The sequence below is a fragment of the Neoarius graeffei genome, chromosome 10 (genome assembly GCF_027579695.1).
Source record: "Neoarius graeffei isolate fNeoGra1 chromosome 10, fNeoGra1.pri, whole genome shotgun sequence".
In the NCBI taxonomy this organism is placed as follows: Eukaryota; Metazoa; Chordata; class Actinopteri; order Siluriformes; family Ariidae; genus Neoarius; species Neoarius graeffei.
In genome coordinates this window covers 16,088,489-16,108,556 of record NC_083578.1, presented here as the reverse complement: position 1 = coordinate 16,108,556, position 20,068 = coordinate 16,088,489, and the positions used below count along the sequence as shown (strand labels likewise).

The following is a 20,068-nucleotide window of genomic DNA, read 5'->3' as shown; positions in this document are numbered from 1 at the left end:
TGGTACATTAAATAGTTTTACATGTACACTGGTGGGCATGTCATTTTCCTGTAAGATGTTATTTATACCCAAGGTAGTGATGGATGGAGTATGGTTTTTAGTGATCCTATCTAATTTTGAAAGTAACTGAATGCTGGATTTCCCAAAAAAAAAAAACTGACTGCATTTAGATTTGTTACATTCTAGAGGACTTTGTTCTCATGAGAAAATTGTCCACGTGTTGAAAGGAAATCTGACGCATGATGCCAGGCTTTGCTCTGAGCAGAGAAAGTGATGAGGAAGTGCAATGGGCCACAGATGCAACTGGGAATTGCATAACATGCTATATGAACTCATTTCTGTTGTCAATTTCATTCTCCAAAGGGTCATGAGAAAAAAGTCTGACACCTCAAACCTATTTTAAACAGCACTCCATTTCTGTATTTTTATTATATTTATATATTTTTGTATGCAGTCCTCAGAGTTGGAGGGTGCAGCAATATTTCTGCTGTTCTGAAGATTTTGGGAGGGGCCACAAGGAGTGGTGGAAAACAACATTGTGTAGGATCTGCGGGACTTTCCAGTTTGAACAGATAAAAGAGAAATATTGGACAGAGAAATATAAACGGGGCTAGTCTGTCCCTCGTCTGTATCATGCATATAATATATACTTAATTGGGTAAAGAGAGGTTTGCTATTGCTCATTACAGGCTCCACTCTTAGTAAATAGGTTTGTGGTCTGTCCCTCTTGGGAAACCTTTAAAAGTTCTGACAGAGTTGTTCACTTTCACAAATAGTTTCAAGTAGAACCTCTTAGGAAGTTATGACCATTAACCAAAGAACACTTGAGAACCATTTGTTTTTAAGAGTATAGAGACCAAAACCTTTTGTAGTGACATCTCATCTCATTATCTCTAGCCGCTTTATCCCGTTCTACAGGGTCGCAGGCAAGCTGGAGCCTATCCCAGCTGACTACGGGCGAAAGGCGGGGTACACCCTGGACAAGTCGCCAGGTCATCACAGGGCTGACACATAGACACAGACAACCATTCACACTCACATTCACACCTACGGTCAATTTAGAGCCACCAGTTAACCTAACCTGCATGTCTTTGGACTGTGGGGGAAACCGGAGCACCCGGAGGAAACCCACGCGGACACGGGGAGAACATGCAAACTCCACACAGAAAGGCCCTCGCCGGCCACGGGGCTCGAACCCGGACCTTCTTGCTGTGAGGCGACAGCGCTAACCACTACACCACCGTGCCGCCCTCATAAAATGCTGATCTTTTATCTCGGAAGCAGCTAAAACTTGAGCAAAATGCTTTACAATGTGACTAATCCCAAAAGTTTTACAGTATCATTAATCTCACATTTTTGTACAGTCTGGTTGATTCATCCCAAATTCCTTACACTGTGATTAATCCAAATGCTTTGAGATTAGTCCCAAAACACTGTAGAATGTGATTAATCCCAAAGGTCTTACTATATGACTCATCTATAATTTTTGTACGTACTACATGATTGATTAATCCCAAATGTTTTACAGTGCAATTAATCCCATAATTATTTACAATGTTTTAATCCCCGAATGCTTTATAATGTGATTAATCCCAAATGTTTTTACAGTCGGATTAATCCCAGAATGTTTTACAGTGTGATTAATCCCCAAATGCTTTATAACGTGATTAATCCCAAATGTTTTACAGTCATTCATTCTACATGCTTTTAGATTACTCTCAAAATGCTTTACAAGGTGATTCATTCCAAATTCTGTACAGTGTGATTAATCACAAATGTTTTACTCTATAATAATCTCTCGTTTTTGTATTACATGGTTGATTAATCCCAAACGTTTTACAGTGTGATTAATCCCAAATGCTTTGATATTAATCCCAACATACTTTATAATGTGATTAATCCCGAGTGTTTTACTATATGATTAATCTCAATTCTTTGTACTACATGGTTGATTAATCCCAAAAAAATTTACAGTGTGATTCATCCAAAATGCTTTGAGATTAATCTCAAAATGCTTTTCAATGTGCCCAAATGTCTGTGTGTGATTCATTCTAAATGCTTTGAGATGAATCCCAACATGCTTTATCAAGTGATTCATTAATTTTTTTTTAATAATGTAATTCATCTCAAATATTTTACTATGTGATTGAGTAACCCCACACATTTTGCCATGCAATTACCTAATCCCCAAATGATTTAATGTATGATCAATCCCAGATGCTTCAAAGCAAAGGGGAGTCCCATATACGATTCGTACATTGGGGGAGTGCCTGTTAGAGAGCGCACTTGTCCTGGGCCTTCGGCATAGTGAGGTAGGGTGGCCAGTTCCTTTCCTCGCCGCCTTTAACTTCCCCAGTGTTTCCACCAGGTCCCCATTCACTGCTGGGTGGACAGGGAGCGAGCCCCAGATCCCCGTCGAGCCGAGGCTCGAACCAGGGACCGTTCGCTTAGCGGTCAAGCACTCTAACCACTTGGCCACCTACGCTCCCCAGATGCTTCACTTCGTGATTAATTCCAAAAGGTTTACTGTGTGATGAAAAGTTTGTGCTAGACCTCACACCTGGTACCTTTTCATGCCAATTAGCCTTTAAACTGAAGTTAATTTATACTAAAAGGTCCAAACCTATACTATAACTCGGAAATGGCTAAATTCCTTATCAAGCAACGCGTGGAATATAAAATTAATGGATATATGACAGTGCATTATGTAAATTTCAAGATTTATGTGAATTTTTTGCCCACACCTTTATCTTTTTTTCTGTGCACATCACCCTGTGAAATTCAATAGCAGCTAATCTCTGACGTGTAGCATGTTTGGATGTCATTTTTGCCCAAGAAACACTTCTGTTCAGATGTTTCTGTTAAAAAGTTGACTATAGTTAGCTAGCCTTGAGTGTTTCACACAGTTTGCACAATGTATCCCCTTTAAGACTACCTTCTCACCAGCCACTGTTACGGCACCCAACCAGAAGCCAAGATATTAATGCAGTGTTCTTCAGGTCAAATTTCAGCAAAAACACATCTGGAGATTTATTTGCTGTCAATTTAATTTGCGCAACCCCGTCTCGAAATAGCCACTATGAATTTGCTTTGGAATCCAGACCCGTGAGATCAGTTGCTCCGCCCAATCCAACCACAACATTGGCGTGTTTGACCAAGCTTTGTCAGCAACTAAGTGACATGTTACATATGCCATTGCTCGAAATTCAGGAAAGGATCAAACAGGGCCAGTTACAGGTTCGGCACATGTCAAAGTAAAGTGGACTCCGTGTGATTTATAAATGAAATCATCCGTTTGGGGAAGAATGCGACTAATATGATTTTGGTGCCAAGCAGGTCTTTCTGAAGGAGCTTTTGTACTAGTCTGTCTTTTGAGACATAAGACAGAAGTAGTAGTGGCAGTGGAAGCTGTCAACAAATTGCCAGCAGAATTTGGGAAAATATTTCCACTGATCTGTTTGTACCAGTACAACCCCAAGTGTACAGATTGCTTCTTTATACTTGGCCTCCAACTGAAACCACATGGCGGACTTCTGACTCCTGGACCATCTTGCATTGTTCATCACAGTGCATTAACCAGATATTCTTACTATCTCTCACATATTGCCTTTCTGAGTCTAGAATCACAAAGTTCTGAGCTCACGGATCATGTACATTGTTAGTCTTAGTCCTTTCTTGGTTCTAGTTTTTTTAGTCCTCTCATGAGTACACAGACAGAATTGAATTAAATTGAACTTTCACCATTCAAGGATTCTGCAGCATACCCTTGCATTGTAGGTGGAGCATCAGCAGTGCAGAATTACTTCCATTTGGGAAATGCCTGGCCCGAGAACTCATTCTGTAACTCTTTCCAGTCCTTACAGTCTTTTTTCCTTGTTTTTCTGCTCCTCTGAAATCTATTTGAATCAGGTCAACGAGAATTCTTGACGAGAATTACAAACCAAATTAGTGTGTTTATATATACAGCAAATCATATCAATCTGATTTCCGAACTGATAGAAACATACAACTCCAGTTACCTTTGGATTTTTTTTTTTTGTAACCTCCATGTCCATGACTACTCTAAACTGTTTGTTAAATATGGCAGGATATGAAAAGTCAAATCCCATTTTTCAAGTTATTCTTGAAAGTTATTTTTCAAGTTATATGTAGAAATACAGAAAATTCCCCGATAGTTGAACCTAATTGCATTGAGCAGGAGAAAGTTTACAGCTTTCCTCTATCATTTGGAGTTGGAGAAATGTTTTGCAGTAAAGGAAGTTCTACGATACACCTGTGGTGCAACCTGGATACATCGTCGGTGAGGTTTCCTGAGGTCATCAGGTGTTTCAGGTCTTGACATCAGACACCCTCACTCAGGCGACCCAGCCAGGGGTGATCAGGCCCCGACTTGTGTCCAGGTAGCATACCCTGTCATGTATTACCCCTCTTCAGCCAGAGCCATCGGGAAGACTTCTCTGCTGCTTCCAAGATGTTTTTGATGGCCCTTCTTCTTTGCAGGCCACAGATTCCCAGGAGATCCAGGACCCAATATAGGGACTGGCCTGCAAACCCTCTACAGCCCACCTCAACAGGCTCACAGCAGGCCTTCCACCCTGGTCTCTAACAGTCAGCCACCAGCTCAGCATATTTGGCTCCCTTTCTCTCCTGAGCCTCCTCCAACCAGTCTTCCCAGGGCACAGTCAACTCAATCAAGACCACTTGGATTCAGATATTAGGACCACATCAAGTCTGAATGTGGTGGATGGGATGATGTCCGGGAACCTAAGTTCCCAGTAGAAAGTGCTTGTTCTGATAATATGAGATTATGTGAGAGGGATTTACTGATTTTGTAATGTGGTGCAAAGTTAGTTAAATGGATAGGTAAAAATTAAACTTGTAAGGGGCTGAAGAAAGACAAAGTCAAAGTCCCTCTCATGCCAGAATCTGGTCTTCCCAGGCAGTCTCCTGTCCCAGTACTAACCAACTCTTTAAGGTGTATGGGTGCAGCACCGATCTCCGTTTCAATAGCCCTCGGCCTCTCGCCTATACAGCTAGGGTTACATTGGGGGGCTAGTCCTCTGGTAACCGTGAGAGTTTGACTTCCCCACTCGCATCTGTATTGCAGCATGCCTTGCCATACGGTACCATTTTTATGATTGTCTTTGGTATGACCCGACCATGAGTAGAACTTGCGATCTCCCAGTCGAGAGGCAGATATGCTAACCACTAGGTCAACTCGCGGTTGAAGAAAGACATGCAAGAATAAAAATGAAGATGAGACATTAATGAGCAACATAGAGAATATGGTTGAAGTGAGAATGTCCTGAGCTCCACAGGTTGCTTATGGTCTATTATCTGCTGTGTGATAATAGACTGATTACGGCATGTAGGAAGGTGGTTTTTCTGTCCTTGACTTGGAGATCAGTTACATCTCCTTTAGATCTGGAAACAGCTTTATGTGCGAGTCCTGTGCAAGAATTCTGAATGCATACACACTGGACCTGTTTTGCCGGGAGGAGGAGTAAACCAGGAGAACTAATTCTTTGGCAGGTTTGTTTGCTGGCAATGAAACCCTGATTTGAATCATATGAATGTAAACTGAGTATTATTATTTTATTGGCGGTCGACCATGATCGGAGTGTTGCTATATGTCCTTGTCCATAACAAGATTAATTGCTTCAGTTTTGTTTCCCTTTTACACTCTTAGCTACAGTGTGACTTTGGCATCATGTTCCATCGTTGATGTCAGGATCTCAGCTGAATCAGCCTTCCATAGAACTGTCTGGTTTGTGTGTGGCGGTTGCGGGATTGTGCCTAATTGTCTAATCGTGCCTTTGGGTGAAAGTCTGCAAAATGTTTTAGGTAGTTAACACAGTGAAGGCCAGCAGGTGGATGTACTCCATGAACCTTTATGAAAGGATTTATGGTTGGAATTTGGTTATATTCTTTGTGCCAACTATAGCCCATGCAAAAACATTTCCCTACTGACTCCCTCTGTCTTTTAAGGTCTTGTCAAGTCCCCAAGTTCCACATAAGGAATGAGGGTACACCTTTAATGAGATACAGTAGCATAGGCTACTTTAACACTTGAGCTTATTCTGGTATTGATGCCAATTGGACTTCCTTGATCTGGGTATGTTGGACTTATTTTTGTTTCAAAATTAAAATGGGAAAAATAAGAACATGTTTAATAAATAAATAAATAAATAAATAAATAAATAAATAAATGTATTTATTATTAATGGAGATTAATGTTCATAATATTATTTAAAAAATAGCCTCTTTTTAAATTGCTTCTATTTTTTTACCACCCACAGTAACAAGTCAAATATTCATGAATCCAAATATGAAAAAAAGCTAATTTCAGCATGAGTTAACTCTGCTCATTTGTCTAGTTAAGATCTAGAAGCGTATTCTATTTTCATCCATCCATTATCTGTAATCGCTTATACTGTGCAGGGTTACGGGCAAGCTGGAGCCTATCCCAGCTGACTATGGGCAAGAGGTGGGGTACACCCCGGACAAGTTGCCAGATCATCACAGGGCTGACACAGAGACAAACAACCATTCACACTCACATTCACACCTACGGTCAATTTAGAGCCACCAATTAGCCTAACCTGCATGTCTTTGGACTGTGGGGGAAACCAGAGCACCCGGAGGAAACCCACACGGACATGGGGAGAACATGCAAACAGAAAGGCCCCCTGTCAGCCACTGGGCTCAAACCCAGAACCTTCTTGTTGTGTGGCAACAGTGCTAAACACTAAACCACCATGCCGCTAATTCTATTTTCATTTCAAATAAAATATGATAGCAATGCGATCAACAAATGTTGAAAAAAAACCTAGGAGATTAAAATATTCTTAAATGCCAGCAGCTGGAAAATGCTCCAATTTCTTTTCAGCTGCCATGTTGTCTTCTTTTGTTCATCTCTTGCTATTTTTTTGGTAGTTATCAAGCCATAACCATAATCTTTAGTGAGAGAAATTTCACACATCAATGTCATTTCAAGCTGCTATATTTCTCCTTTGCATTTTGTTTCAATGAAAAATGAATTACCGTGATGTATGCATACCTTCCACCAAGAAGTTGTGAAAATAAACACGCCCTATTCTTAGCATGAAGGGAGAAATGGTTAAAATTGGAAATTGGGAAATTTCTTGGAATGCCCCTATGTGTTAAAGACGACTTCTTTGGTAAACACTTAAAACTGCCAATTCTCCACTCTCATCCATGTCTACGTGACCGGAGCGGCAAGCTCCCCGTGTGTTGATATGGGCGCTGGATGCATACCTAGATCTCTGTCTCAGAAAATAAACCTGTGGTTGACAATCAGGCTCTCTGCTTTCCCTGGAGGGTGCAGACCTCTATCGAGCAAAACAGATGCTCATTCACCCAGAGCATAAAACATATTCACCCACACCTCCACCCAGAGTTCTGTAAGCATTTTCTTTCATCATGTTACCAAACATTCTCCAATGCAGGCTAGGAAAGCAATGACTTGCTTGCTGTTTGAAAAGAGAATCATGTCCACATCATTTCCTTCTCCACTAAGATTAGCCTGAGAATTGCTTTGCTGCTGCTTTAACGCTCCCTCAGTCACTTGGCACGAGTGAGGCGTCAGTCCCAAAACCAGCCAACTGAGCATTTACCAGTCGCTTTCAAAGCCACCCTAATCTCAATCTATCCTACGCCAAGGCACACCTCGTTCTTTACCTCAGCCTCGAGACCTCCCCTGCCTCCTATTATTACATGGAGTAACTGCTCTTGCAGACACCCGTACGATTTCCAAAAGACATCCTTCTATATTTTTGTTTTTAATGGGCACTAATGCTTTTATAATGTGTCCTCTCTCTTCCAATCCATCTACTGTGATGAGAGTCCAATGCTGAAGTCAGCATGTGTGTTTATCGTCCAAACTGAAGTCTCTCTGGAGGTCCTTCCAAGCACAGCAGCATGCTGTTGATTGGCTCAATCATTGCATTTTTTTTCTTGAAAGTCACAACTCATAAGCACTCTCACAGGTTGAAACCAGACTGCTGAGTTTATTTTGCGAATGCAAATGAGCGCTCAGGTAATGGCTAAAGAGGCCCTTGGACAAATAAACAAGGCTTGAAATATTTATTCAACACTGTCCCAAATTTGTTTGCCAGATCATATGGAAAGTTACAAAATGTAAGATTAGGATGAGGAAGCGTGCTCAAAGCTGATTGGTCAGAAGGTTGATTGATTTTCTGTAAGAGCAACCTGTTGTTTCTATGGTAACACTTTATACAGGGACTTTAGTCTTGGGTGCACCAAGTTTTTGGACGGAGTCTCCAGTGTCAGAGTTTTGTAAAAGTCAGAAGTGACACTTTTTTTTTTTTGTCAAGGCTTCAGACAGACGGCACGGTGGTGTAGTGGTTAGCGCTGTCGCCTCACAGCAAGAAGGTTCTGGGTTCGAGCCCCGTGGCCGGCGAGGGCCTTTCTGTGCGGAGTTTGCATGTTCTCCCCGTGTCCGCGTGGGTTTCCTCCGGGTGCTCCGGTTTCCCCCACAGTCCAAAGACATGCAGGTTAGGTTAACTGGTGACTCTAAATTGACCGTAGGTGTGAATGTGAGTGTGAATGGTTGTCTGTGTCTATGTGTCAGCCCTGTGATGACCTGGCGACTTGCCCAGGGTGTACCCCGCCTTTCGCCCGTAGTCAGCTGGGATAGGCTCCAGCTTGCCTGCGACCCTGTAGAAGGATAAAGCGGCTAGAGATAATGAGATGAGATGAAGGCTTCAGACACAGGAAATGGAGGATATTCCTTGTTTCTTAGTAACAACAAATTGCACTGTAAAGAGGTGATGATGAGCGAATGACTATTGAAGCTGTTGAAAAGTGGTAACAGGAACTAACTGACATGGACATTCCACAACATAAACAATTGCTGTGGTAGAAAAGATATAAAACACTTCATGATGCACTGTCAGAAATAGGGGTACACTAAGAGTCCATTCCTGTCCCCCAAGGTACAGTCTACACTAATGTAGGGCTTACTATTGGACCTCAAGGTACAGATATGTTCCCAAACAGTATATAAAGGGTACAAATAAGTAACTTCAAAGGTACTGCCCCAGTGACAAGCTGTTGTACCCCTAAAGGTACAGTAATATACTTTATTTTATTGGTAACAGTAACTGCACTTCGTGTAAGGCTGCGTCACCCCACCCTGTCATTGATCACTTTCCTATAATGGCACACCGCTATAACCTAACCCTAACCAAGAGATATAAGGCTAGGTTACAATGTACCCAAAACAAAATTATTCGGTTCTTTTTGAATGAATTGGCCAAAAAAATATTGGTGCTCAAGAGTTTGAGGTGGTTGGTATGTTGCCAGTGGAATTACGTGTTAAACAGCTAAAATTAAATATGGTGTATAACATCTACAATGGCGGCACGGTGGTGTAGTGGTTAGCGCTGTCGCCTCACAGCAAGAAGGTCCGGGTTCATGCAGGTTAGGTTAACTGGTGACTCTAAATTGACCGTAGGTGTGAATGTGAGTGTGAATGGTTGTCTGTGTCTATGTGTCAGCCCTGTGATGACCTGGCGACTTGTCCAGGGTGTACCCCGCCTTTCGCCCGTAGTCAGCTGGGATAGGCTCCAGCTTGCCTGCGACCCTGTAGAACAGGATAAAGCGGCTAGAGATAATGAGATGAGACATCTACAATGAAACTGCACCAAGCTATTTGACGATACCGTTCAGATTAACATGTAATCTCCACAACATTCCCACAAGATGTAGTGCTACATCCTTCCAGATCCCTAGAATAAATTCTCATGGTAAAACATCATTCTTTTATTCTAGTATTTTATTATGGAATGGTTGACCATCAAAATGTCAAAGGTGCTAGGAGTAAATCTCAGTTCAAATTTCTCGTCCATCCATCCATCCATCCATCCATCCATTATCTGTAGCCGCTTATCCTGTTCTACAGGGTCGCAGGCAAGCTGGAGCCTATCCCAGCAGACTGTGGGTGAGAGGCGGGGTACACCCTGGACAAGTCGCCAGGTTATCGCAGGGCCGAATTTCTAGTCAAAAAGTTTTTATTTGAAAGTCTTGGACAAGAATCTAGTCATTTTGTATTTTATTAATGTAATTTTCCACTTTTAATATATCTCTCTACTTACCTGTTGATAGCTATTTTTTATTGGTTTATTGGTTCAAATATCAAACCGCCAAGTGTTTTATCCCGTACTTATGCATTCTAAGATAAGCCCTGGATGTAAAGCTGAAATGGATCACATGAGGAATTTTCTAGGTGCGTTTCCTTCTGCATCATCTGATTTGTTTGATGAACACTAATTGGAAACTAATGGGCCATGTGCTAGATGAAGTAATGTGTTAGTATGATTGCAAGCATGGCAGGTTGAAACAAACACCACCTGGGCTACAGGGACTGACCATTACACCTCTCCAGCGAATTCTACTTTTTAAACATCTGTAAGACGCACCAGGTTTCTTTGAAGCTAACCGTACAGCTTTGTCCTTTGTATTTTTTGAATGAATGATGAAAAATCACATTACAAAATGTTCACCTAAGAAAGATCTGGTGTCATCCCAGACTGCTGATTTGAAGCACTTCTCCATACTGTGTTAATATCCTGAACTACAGCATGACCTCATTGCTTATTCCATCTCCTTCTGTCCTTCCTTCTGTCTTTTAACTGCCCAGTCCAGTAATCAGAAGATGGCATGTGCTTGTTAATGCACAGCATGTGCTTTATTGCACGCGGTACAGATAGCGTTACAGAATCGTGACTGATTGTTTCCTCTTTCAAGGCTTTCCCCCTTTCGACTTGGAACATTGTACGAAATCACTAACACAATCAGATAGAACGTGTTGGGTTTACACTTCACGCTGTCATCATGAAATATGACCAATAGCTAAACAAAAAACATGCAAAACATTCGTGTTACACAAACTGCTTTACTTCTCTACCATGACCTCTTAATATCAATGACTTGTGTGTTCACTTGTGTGCTTTTCATATCACACACAAATCTAACTTCTGTCTCTAACATGCAAAGTGTAGACAGACTGACACCAGGAGCTAAAGATAAAGATTTATTTGGCTGTGATGTTTTCAAAAACAGCTAATGTCCAACGTGCCACGAAGACTGCAGTTCATTTCGATAAAGCTGCATTTGTCCCGATGACATTTCGATACCGTGTACTTTTCTGCTTGCTTGATGTGACAGAAACTTCATAAAAAGATTCCACTTTATGGCTCTGAATTAGATCATTTCGAAGTTACTGTGATCGCGACGAAGATAATTGTGCTCGTTCCAGTCTGTCTGTCTGTCTGACATGCAGTTTCTACAGGCGGGTCAAGTTCTTGGACAGTCATCAGCTGAGGAGTAATTTGAGTAGACAAAACATCAATATGGAGAATTAAAAAAAAAATCATTTACAAGAATGCATAAGAAAGTTAAAAGGAAAAAAACAAATCCAGGTAGTAATGCTAAAGCCTCAGGTTGTAATTAAATATTTGATATTTAATATCAAAATGCATTTTATGCATTCAGTGAAAATAAATTTCAATGAACAAACAGATAAATAAATAAATAAATATGAGTGATTCCACGCTTATGGGTACTGAAATGGGGACATGAACTTATTTTTAAAAATTCACCTAAAACCATTTCTTTTTTTACCATCAGGTCACAAAACATGTAATCTTTAATGAATGATATGTTAAAAGATAACTTTAATTTTCTGAGATGTAATAAAAACATATTTATATGCCAAAGTCAGAACGTAACAGAAGTGTTGTGGACATATAGATTCTCAATTTTAACAATGTAGAATTACTTTTTGAAACATAGGAAGGTGATGTTTTAGCAAATATAATTAATAAACATGTGTAGTAGAATAAACATACACATTCTTTCAATAAGATTAACATGGTATATAGCTAGATTGTAATTAATTTGTAACAGACGCGAGATGGACAATCGTAACAGAAGTAATGTAACCGACATCATTTTGGAACTCATAGGCTTGACTTTGGCATATAAATATGTTTTTATTACATCTCAGAAAATTAAAGTTATCTTTTAACATATCATTCATTAAAGATTACATGTTTTGTGACCTGATGGTAAAAAAAGAAATGGTTTTAGGTGAATAAGTTCATGTCCCCATTTCAGTACCCATAAGCGTGGAATCACTCATATGTATATACTACATATAACTCAATAATAATAATAATAATAATAATAAATAATAATTCATTAAATTCTCAACAAATAAATATGACAATACACTGTATTTTATATAAATCTATGCAAATGCACACTAATATAGAATCAACAATAAAATAAATAATAATAATAATAGTTTCATTATTCCAGGTTGTGTAAAAAGTAGAATCCTTGTGTTTCTGAATCAGTTTTGCTTCATCAGTGTGTGCTACTTCTTTCACTGCTTAACCAATAAGCGTAGCTCCGTTAGCATTTTGTTTGCCGAGGCCATGCTCTCTTTAGGTGGTAAACAGCCTCTCTAGAGAAGAGGAAGTGTTGCGGTACAGCGATAAACTTTATCAGTTGTTGGGAGTGCTTCCAAGCTCCTGCCACTAAATACACTTGTGCTACTAAACACACTTAATATATACAGTACTATCTGGGTATAGTAGCATGCTGAACATTTAACGCAGCAGTCAGTAAGAAACATGGTCAGGTCCAGGCTTGACCTCCATTTCCATTCAAATGCAGTCATTTCACGACTGAATGGTTTTTGTTCTTGAGGCCACGTTCAAATAATCACTCCTCCATCTGGGAGTGCATAAACGGGCTCTCGAAAGTGCCCTTCTATTTATTGGTAATCAACACGCTGGCGAAGCTATTACCAATGACGCACACAGTGGTCTTGACCAACACAATTGCTATTTTTGCGTTTCCAGCACATCAAGCCTCATGCAAAAATGAGTGTCAATAATCAACACCATCTTGAACCGGCTGAACCGAACACTCAGCCAACACGGCTTTCAGAGCATCTCTGCTCAGTGAAACGCGTTCAGCGTGCTCTGGCATCGACTGATTGAGAACAGCACAGAGCTATGAGCAGCATCCACAAGGCTTGACGTGTTAACACAACGGATGGTGGGTCAGCGTTCAGCAAACAGGCTTTTAACACGGTTGATACGGAGGGGCTCTCGCGGTTCACAGAACTGATTTGATTTCACTCAGCACACGAACATCTGATGGGGTATGTGCGTCTGGGAGCTGTGCTGCTACTGACCAATAACGTGACTTTTGTCCTTTTTACTTTGCTGGAAAAATACAAAACTGGGAGAAGTAACATAATTCCAGTCAGGAATCTCTGCTTGTATTTGACATGTTGGAATTGGATGGAATAGGATCAAATTCTACATATACACACACATTGCACGAAGTGATTATGCAATCTGTAAAATTACAGAGAAATGATTCTGTATATGAGTGATTCCACGCTTATGGGTACTGAAATGGGGACATGAACTTATTCACCTAAAACCATTTCTTTTTTTACCATCAGGTCACAAAACATGTAATCTTTAATGAATGATACACTGTAAAAAATGATTTGTTGTTTTAACTTAAAAAAGTTAGTGCAAGGGTTGCCTTAAGGGCTGCCTTAAAATTTTGAGTTCACTGAAATTAATATAGTAAGTTCACAACAATTTAACTTACTATGTGAATTCCAGTGAACTCAAAATTTTAAGGCAGCCCTTGCACTAACTTTTTTAAGTTAAAACAACAAATTTTTTTTACAGTGTATGTTAAAAGATAACTTTAATTTTCTGAGATGTAATAAAAACATATTTATATGCCAAAGTCAAGCCTATGAGTTCCAAAATGATGTCTGTTACATTACTTCTGTTACGATTGTCCATCTCGCGTCTGTTACAAATTAATTACAATCTAGCTATATACCATGTTAATCTTCTTGAAAGAATGTGTATGTTTATTCTACTACACATGTTTATTAATTATATTTGCTAAAACATCACCTTCCTATGTTTCAAAAAGTAATTCTACATTGTTAAAATTGAGAATATATATGTCCACAACACTTCTGTTACGTTCTGACTTTGGCATATAAATATGTTTTTATTACATCTCAGAAAATTAAAGTTATCTTTTAACATATCATTCATTAAAGATTACATGTTTTGTGACCTGATGGTAAAAAAAGAAATGGTTTTAGGTGAATTTTTAAAAATAAGTTCATGTCCCCATTTCAGTACCCATAAGCGTGGAATCACTCATATGGAAAAAAAAAAATAGTTGATTGGTTTCAAGCTTATTTCTCTTTGAGTCTTAGTGACGTCAGCGGCCGAGGTCCAACAGTTCTTCCAGATTGTCATCCCAATCTTAAAACTATGTGCAATCATTGTAAAACAATGAAATACACCACTTAAGGATACTTTATGTTTAATAAGGAATAAAATACAATGCTGTTATCGGAAAATGACCAACAATGAGATGGAGTGATGGAGTTACTGTTACCTACCAGAAGAGGATTATTTTCATGCAACCACACGTTCTGTGACAAGTGTTTTATTCCTTGTACAGCTAAGCATTATGAGTTTTATGATCAACACGTTACATTATTTATTATTTATCCATTTATGGTTACATTTAATGTTGTGGAACAGCCACAAAACAAGTTAGTTGTAAATTCTTTCCCTGACCAGTCTATGTTTTGTTCCTCTCTCTCTCTCTCTCTCTCTCTCTCTCTCCTTTCCTCATCATGATACCAAGAAACCGGAAAACACAATCTTCTGTCCGGAGATTGCTGACACTGGAGACTCCTTATGTAAATTCCATCCATAAATAAATATCTCGTTATGGAAAGATTCACTGCATCAACATCTGTGTTTCCATTAACCTGCTTAAGGTGCAATTTAAAATTTGCGAACTAAAACAAATGAGAAACGGAAATTTATTGAATTAAAACAAAACAAAAAAACAAATCTGAACTGGTTTTTCAGGCAGCGACATTTCGCAAAAAATGAAATGGAAGCACATTTTTCGCATGTAAGGTCACATGACATGAAGAGCAAATGGAAACGCTGACTTTATGAAAAAGAGTGCTTTGTAAAAAAAAAAAAAAAAAAGAGAGGATATTTCGCAAAAGGAAAAAAAACAGCTTTAATCGCATCACATCCCTCAGTGGAAACACGAACCGTTTGCAATTCTGTTCTGTTGAAAATTTTTTAAGTGTCATTTCTGTTTTGCGCAAAACTGCAATGGAAACCTGCGTAGTAATTCTACGTTATTCAAAAGTTGCTGAAATAACAACATTTAGGCTCAGATCATGTTGATAGTTTGAAATGTTGCTGTTATTGTAAATAAATAAATAAATAAATACATAAACACTTTCTGACCTGAATCAAGAATTAAGCAGCACTTGAATATATTTATTTAGCCTAATAAACAAATTGAGCTTTGTTTACTCTTGGGTTCTGGTGCGGGTGGGGTGGGGGGTCAAGGGTTCTTAAAAGTCTTTATGTTGAAAGAGTGTAAAATTGTGTCTAAAAGTAGATATAGATGTTATAGATACAGCTGCTCATTTAGTAACGAATAAAAATGCTGTTTATTTTCTTACTTTCTGTCGATTAAAATCAAACCCCCTCCCTCCAGTGTGTGTGTGTGTGTGTGTGTGTGTGTGCACGTGTGTGGACATTTTTTCCGCTTCATTTCAGCTAAGCAGTGGTCCCTAGGGTTTGCCCGCCTACCCCTCTTTAACATTAAAGCCTTCTCCTCTGCCGTTTCCAGAACTGTACGTTTTCACTTTAATCACTCATTAAACAAATGTCCGCATCTCAGTTATAAAACTCTGCGACACTGTACATGTCGTTTTAATATAAAAAGCATTAGCATTAACGCTGATGTGCTCAGGTGCTTTTAAAATGAACACTGACTCTGGGCCATGGCTTCTCCACTCAGCTAATGAATAAATCATTAAAAACTTATTAGTAATTTGCTTTCAAGCAGAAAAAGCAATTATGATGTCTGAACAGCACACGCTGAGTATCAAAACAATTAGTGTAAATGTTGGACACATTGACGAATAAGAAAGAGCTGTAGGAAAGCATACAGAACTACCATCCTCAGATCACTGCCAGATATAGCTGTACAACTAAGTGCAGAAGTTTTCACACCCTTCGGATATACAGTATCCTGTGTATATACAGTATACCGTGCAAAAGTCTTAAGCACTAATGTGTGTGTGTGTGTGTGTGTGTGTGTGTGTGTGTGAAACATTTCAGATTTCCAGATCTACACAAAATTCAACATTTGAGAACATTTTTGAACGTCAGGAACAAAAGCAGCATATTACATAATAGAGCACATTTCAGACCAAAAAAAAATAAAAAATCATAACAAAGGTTGTTGGGTTTTGTTGCAAAATAAGACAAGTGTGACACTCAAAGTCTCCAGAGGAACTGTAGCTGGGATAGCAAAAAAAAAAAAAAAAAAAGACTTTTGCACAGCACTATAAAAATAGTTTTTGAACATGTTCTTTCATTAACAAGTGTAACAAAAATGTTTACGATAATGGTGAAAAATCACCGTTCAATAACACGTTTAAAGGTTTGTCATATAAATATTCTCTAACTACTTGTATTCCTACCTTTATAACTTTGTATAGTTCTCTTCTGGTATCCTGTCTACAGTTATCCTCGAATCCTCTTTTGAAAAGTAAGTAATATTCATATTCAGGTCCAAGTATTTCAGACAGTTTAAGGACAAAGGACAAAAGGGTGATGGCTTGATTTGGTTCTTTGGGGTATTTTTTTCTTTCTGTTTTTCAGTTTAAGTTTGCCTGATTTTTTTAGACTGTTGTCTCATCGGAATCTTGTTTTATTTTGCAAATGAATTGCTTCACCTGAAAACACGGAGGGAAAAAATATCTTGCACGAAGCTGTATCTTCACAACATCTTAATTCTTGAATTTATATATTTTTTTCAGCTTGTAGCCCTGATCAGAGAATACGGTGTTTTATATTTCACGACGCATGAAAGGTCAGTGTTATATTAATCATGATTAAATCTGATCAATTAATATAAAACTTACATATTTCAAGCAGCACATAATGTCAGGGGATGATGTTTACACGGAGCCAAGTGTTCCTCCTTATTGTGTAATAGTCCTTGATAAATGACTAAACGGTGAGCCATAAGAACTATTTTGCATTGGTGATTCATTGTGTGTAGTGGCTTTTATAGAAGGAATAAAAAAAATAAAAAAAAAAGAACACAGAGGGAAGTAAGTGGCTTCCGGTAAACCACGTGTGTCCAACAACACTTGACCACTTATAGACCTCAAACATGAGCGCTTATGAGCCCTGGAGTTATTTTTCTTATGCAAACTTTCTCAAACCTTTTCGGTTTCAACCATGAGCCATAACAGAAGTTGCATAAACCGGTCTGCATGATGACAGTGCTCTTCATGAAGCGATACCTCTTAAACACATTCACATATTCAGGTGATGATGTGTATTTGGACATGTTTAACATACACCATGCAGAGTGCTCATGTAAATATTTGCATGGAACCGAGCACAATAAAAATTAAATCACTGCCCAAATTCATATATTGGAATGAATATGTTGTATAAATTTATGCTAGTACAGCTAAGACAGCTGTAAACTCATTATTAGAAGTTGGCAAAATATAATGTATTATGATTATCATGACGTTGAATGAAGCACTGTGAAACAAAACAAGCAAAAAAAGGTTTCACTTACAATTCGGTTTCCGTTTCAGAGAAATCGCTGAAGTGCATGCTGCCGTTGGAGCGTGCAGCTCCCGGAGATGGCTGTTCACTCTTGTAACTGCTCTGACTGCTTCCTAGACTTTCATCCCCATCGTCTTGTGGAACAGGATCTGGCCTTGTCCCTCGTGAGCTAACAGATTTCTGAAAAGCTCCGTTCATGCCTGCTTGTGTCAAGCCGAGAAAACATGGACATCGAGTCCTAATCTCCTTAAAAAGGTAGTCCATGCTTGGCATTTGCAGCCAGGGACATCCTAGAAGGCTCTTGAAGGCTGTACGAAATTCTTTGCTTCTGCAGTAGATTATGGGGTTGAGGCCTGAATTGATGTAGCCAAGCCAGTTTAATAATCGTAAGACATGTGGTGGTATCTGGCCACGAATACAGGTCTCGATGATGTTGGCTAGAAAGAAGGGCAACCAACAGAGAGTAAAGCATCCCATGATGATTCCCAGAGTCTTCAATGCCTTGTGCTCTTTCACAACACTTAATCTGGATGGCCTTCGTCGGTGGGATTTCCGTTTACCTGACGAAGCACTGCCAATGCTGGTGGTTGATGGCAGATTGTTGTTGCCATTGATGGCTACATTTTCATTCTTGAAACGCTGTTGGTTCTTCCCTATTAGCTGCACCTGCCTTGTAGCAATGACAAACACATTGGTGTAGACAAAGATCATGATGATTAGAGGAATGTAGAATGAAATAACTGATGATGCAATTGTAAAACCTTCGTTGGCTATGAAATCACAGCATTTTTCATCTAAATAGCATTCAGTAGCTTTATCATCTGTAGCTTTCCAACCTTCGGTCATAATGATTGGGGATGATGTGAGAGCAGACACAACCCACACTACGCATACAATCAGTCGAACCCGCCATTTGCTAAGCAGCCCTTTGTGGTGTAGGGGTCTTGTGATCGCAATGTATCGGTCCACTGAGATGGCACAAAGTGTCTCAATGCTGGCAGTCACACACAGGATGTCTACCGTCGTCCATAAAGTGCACCATGTGTCATTGAGTAGCCAGTCACCTGTTACGACAATGGTGGCACCAAGTGGCACCACCATAACCCCCATGATCAGATCTGCACATGCCAATGACATGATGAAGATGTTGGTTACAGTCTGAAGTGTGGCTGTCCGTGCTATTGCAATGATGACCAGCAGGTTGCCCACGATGATGATGATAATGATGAGCACCACGGGAATCAGTAATATATAATCTGGCTCTCTGTCAGTGGTGGAAGAATTGGTGCCGTTCATACTTGTAGTTAAAGGGAACATACAGACTAAAAGCGAACTCTCAGTTTTGAATTTACAAAATGAACAAGCCCCAGTGATGAGTAAAACAGCACCCCAAATACCGTATGTACGCTAGAACACATATGGTTGAACTGAGATCCTTTAGACCAGATCTTGATCTGAAACATATATGCTTGAGCGATCGTACATTCTTAAGCTACCAAAGGGTCTCCAAGAACACAACATATGATTCCTTTTTACTTCACCATCATTCATCCTGAAGTATACATCTGCTCCTGTGGAGGTGAAAGAATAAAAAAAAAGCTCATGCAGTGGATATTTTGTAGATCTTGTAGATGTCTTGAAGAAAAGAACCTGTTGAAGAAACACTTTGTTGGTTGAAATTAGTCCTTGTGAGACAGTAGTGTGGAGAGTCATGAAAAAGTGTCTTCACTTTTTCACAGAAAAAAGATCATTTATCCAGAAGAAAGACGGATAAGCACTGATCCTGTAGGTGTAGTCCATTTGGTTGGGATTTTAAATGTTCGGTTATTGCCTTGAGTGCAGTGAAGTGAAGGTGCTTCGACTGCCAAAGCTCAAAGAGCATTGACACTCCTGCTCTGAATACACGCGTGAACTGTGGCACTGCACTCTTGCTCGCTTTCTCTCTGTTATTCCCTCCCACTCGTCATTTCTCCCACCTCTCTCTGTCTTTCTCTTGCTCTCTCTCTCTCTCTCTCTCTCTCTCTCTCTCTGTCAGTGGCTGTAACATTTAGCGTGCAGTATTTCGCTTGGGGAGGGGTATGTTTGGGGTGATGAAGACAGCTGTGAACTGTGTCTGTGTTTGTTTCTTCCACTGCTCAATGCATACATGGCCAGTTAAACATGGCTGGTGTGTCACAGATTATTTATTCTACTCTTGTTGATGTACAGACCTCATTTACCTCAACTTTATTTAAAAAAAAATGCACAAAGTGCCTCCCTGGAGTAATGAAAAAAAAAAGCTTCTTTCACACTTTCAACCGTTTCTGCTTAAAGATCATTTCAGTTCC

The 20,068-nt window shown here is 39.5% G+C and overlaps 1 protein-coding gene across 1 annotated transcript in view; it reads right to left on the bottom strand.

Annotated features, from left to right (window-relative positions):
* adrb3a (adrenoceptor beta 3a) overlaps positions 1 to 19,663 on the bottom strand; it is a 35,083-nt gene extending 15,420 nt beyond the window's left edge. The window contains exon 1 of the mRNA XM_060931354.1: positions 17,752 to 19,663. Coding sequence (XP_060787337.1) covers positions 17,752 to 19,058 — 1,307 coding nt within the window. The 5' untranslated portion in view covers positions 19,059 to 19,663. The remainder of the gene's footprint in view (positions 1 to 17,751) is intronic.
* Positions 19,664 to 20,068: the final 405 nt, after the last annotated feature.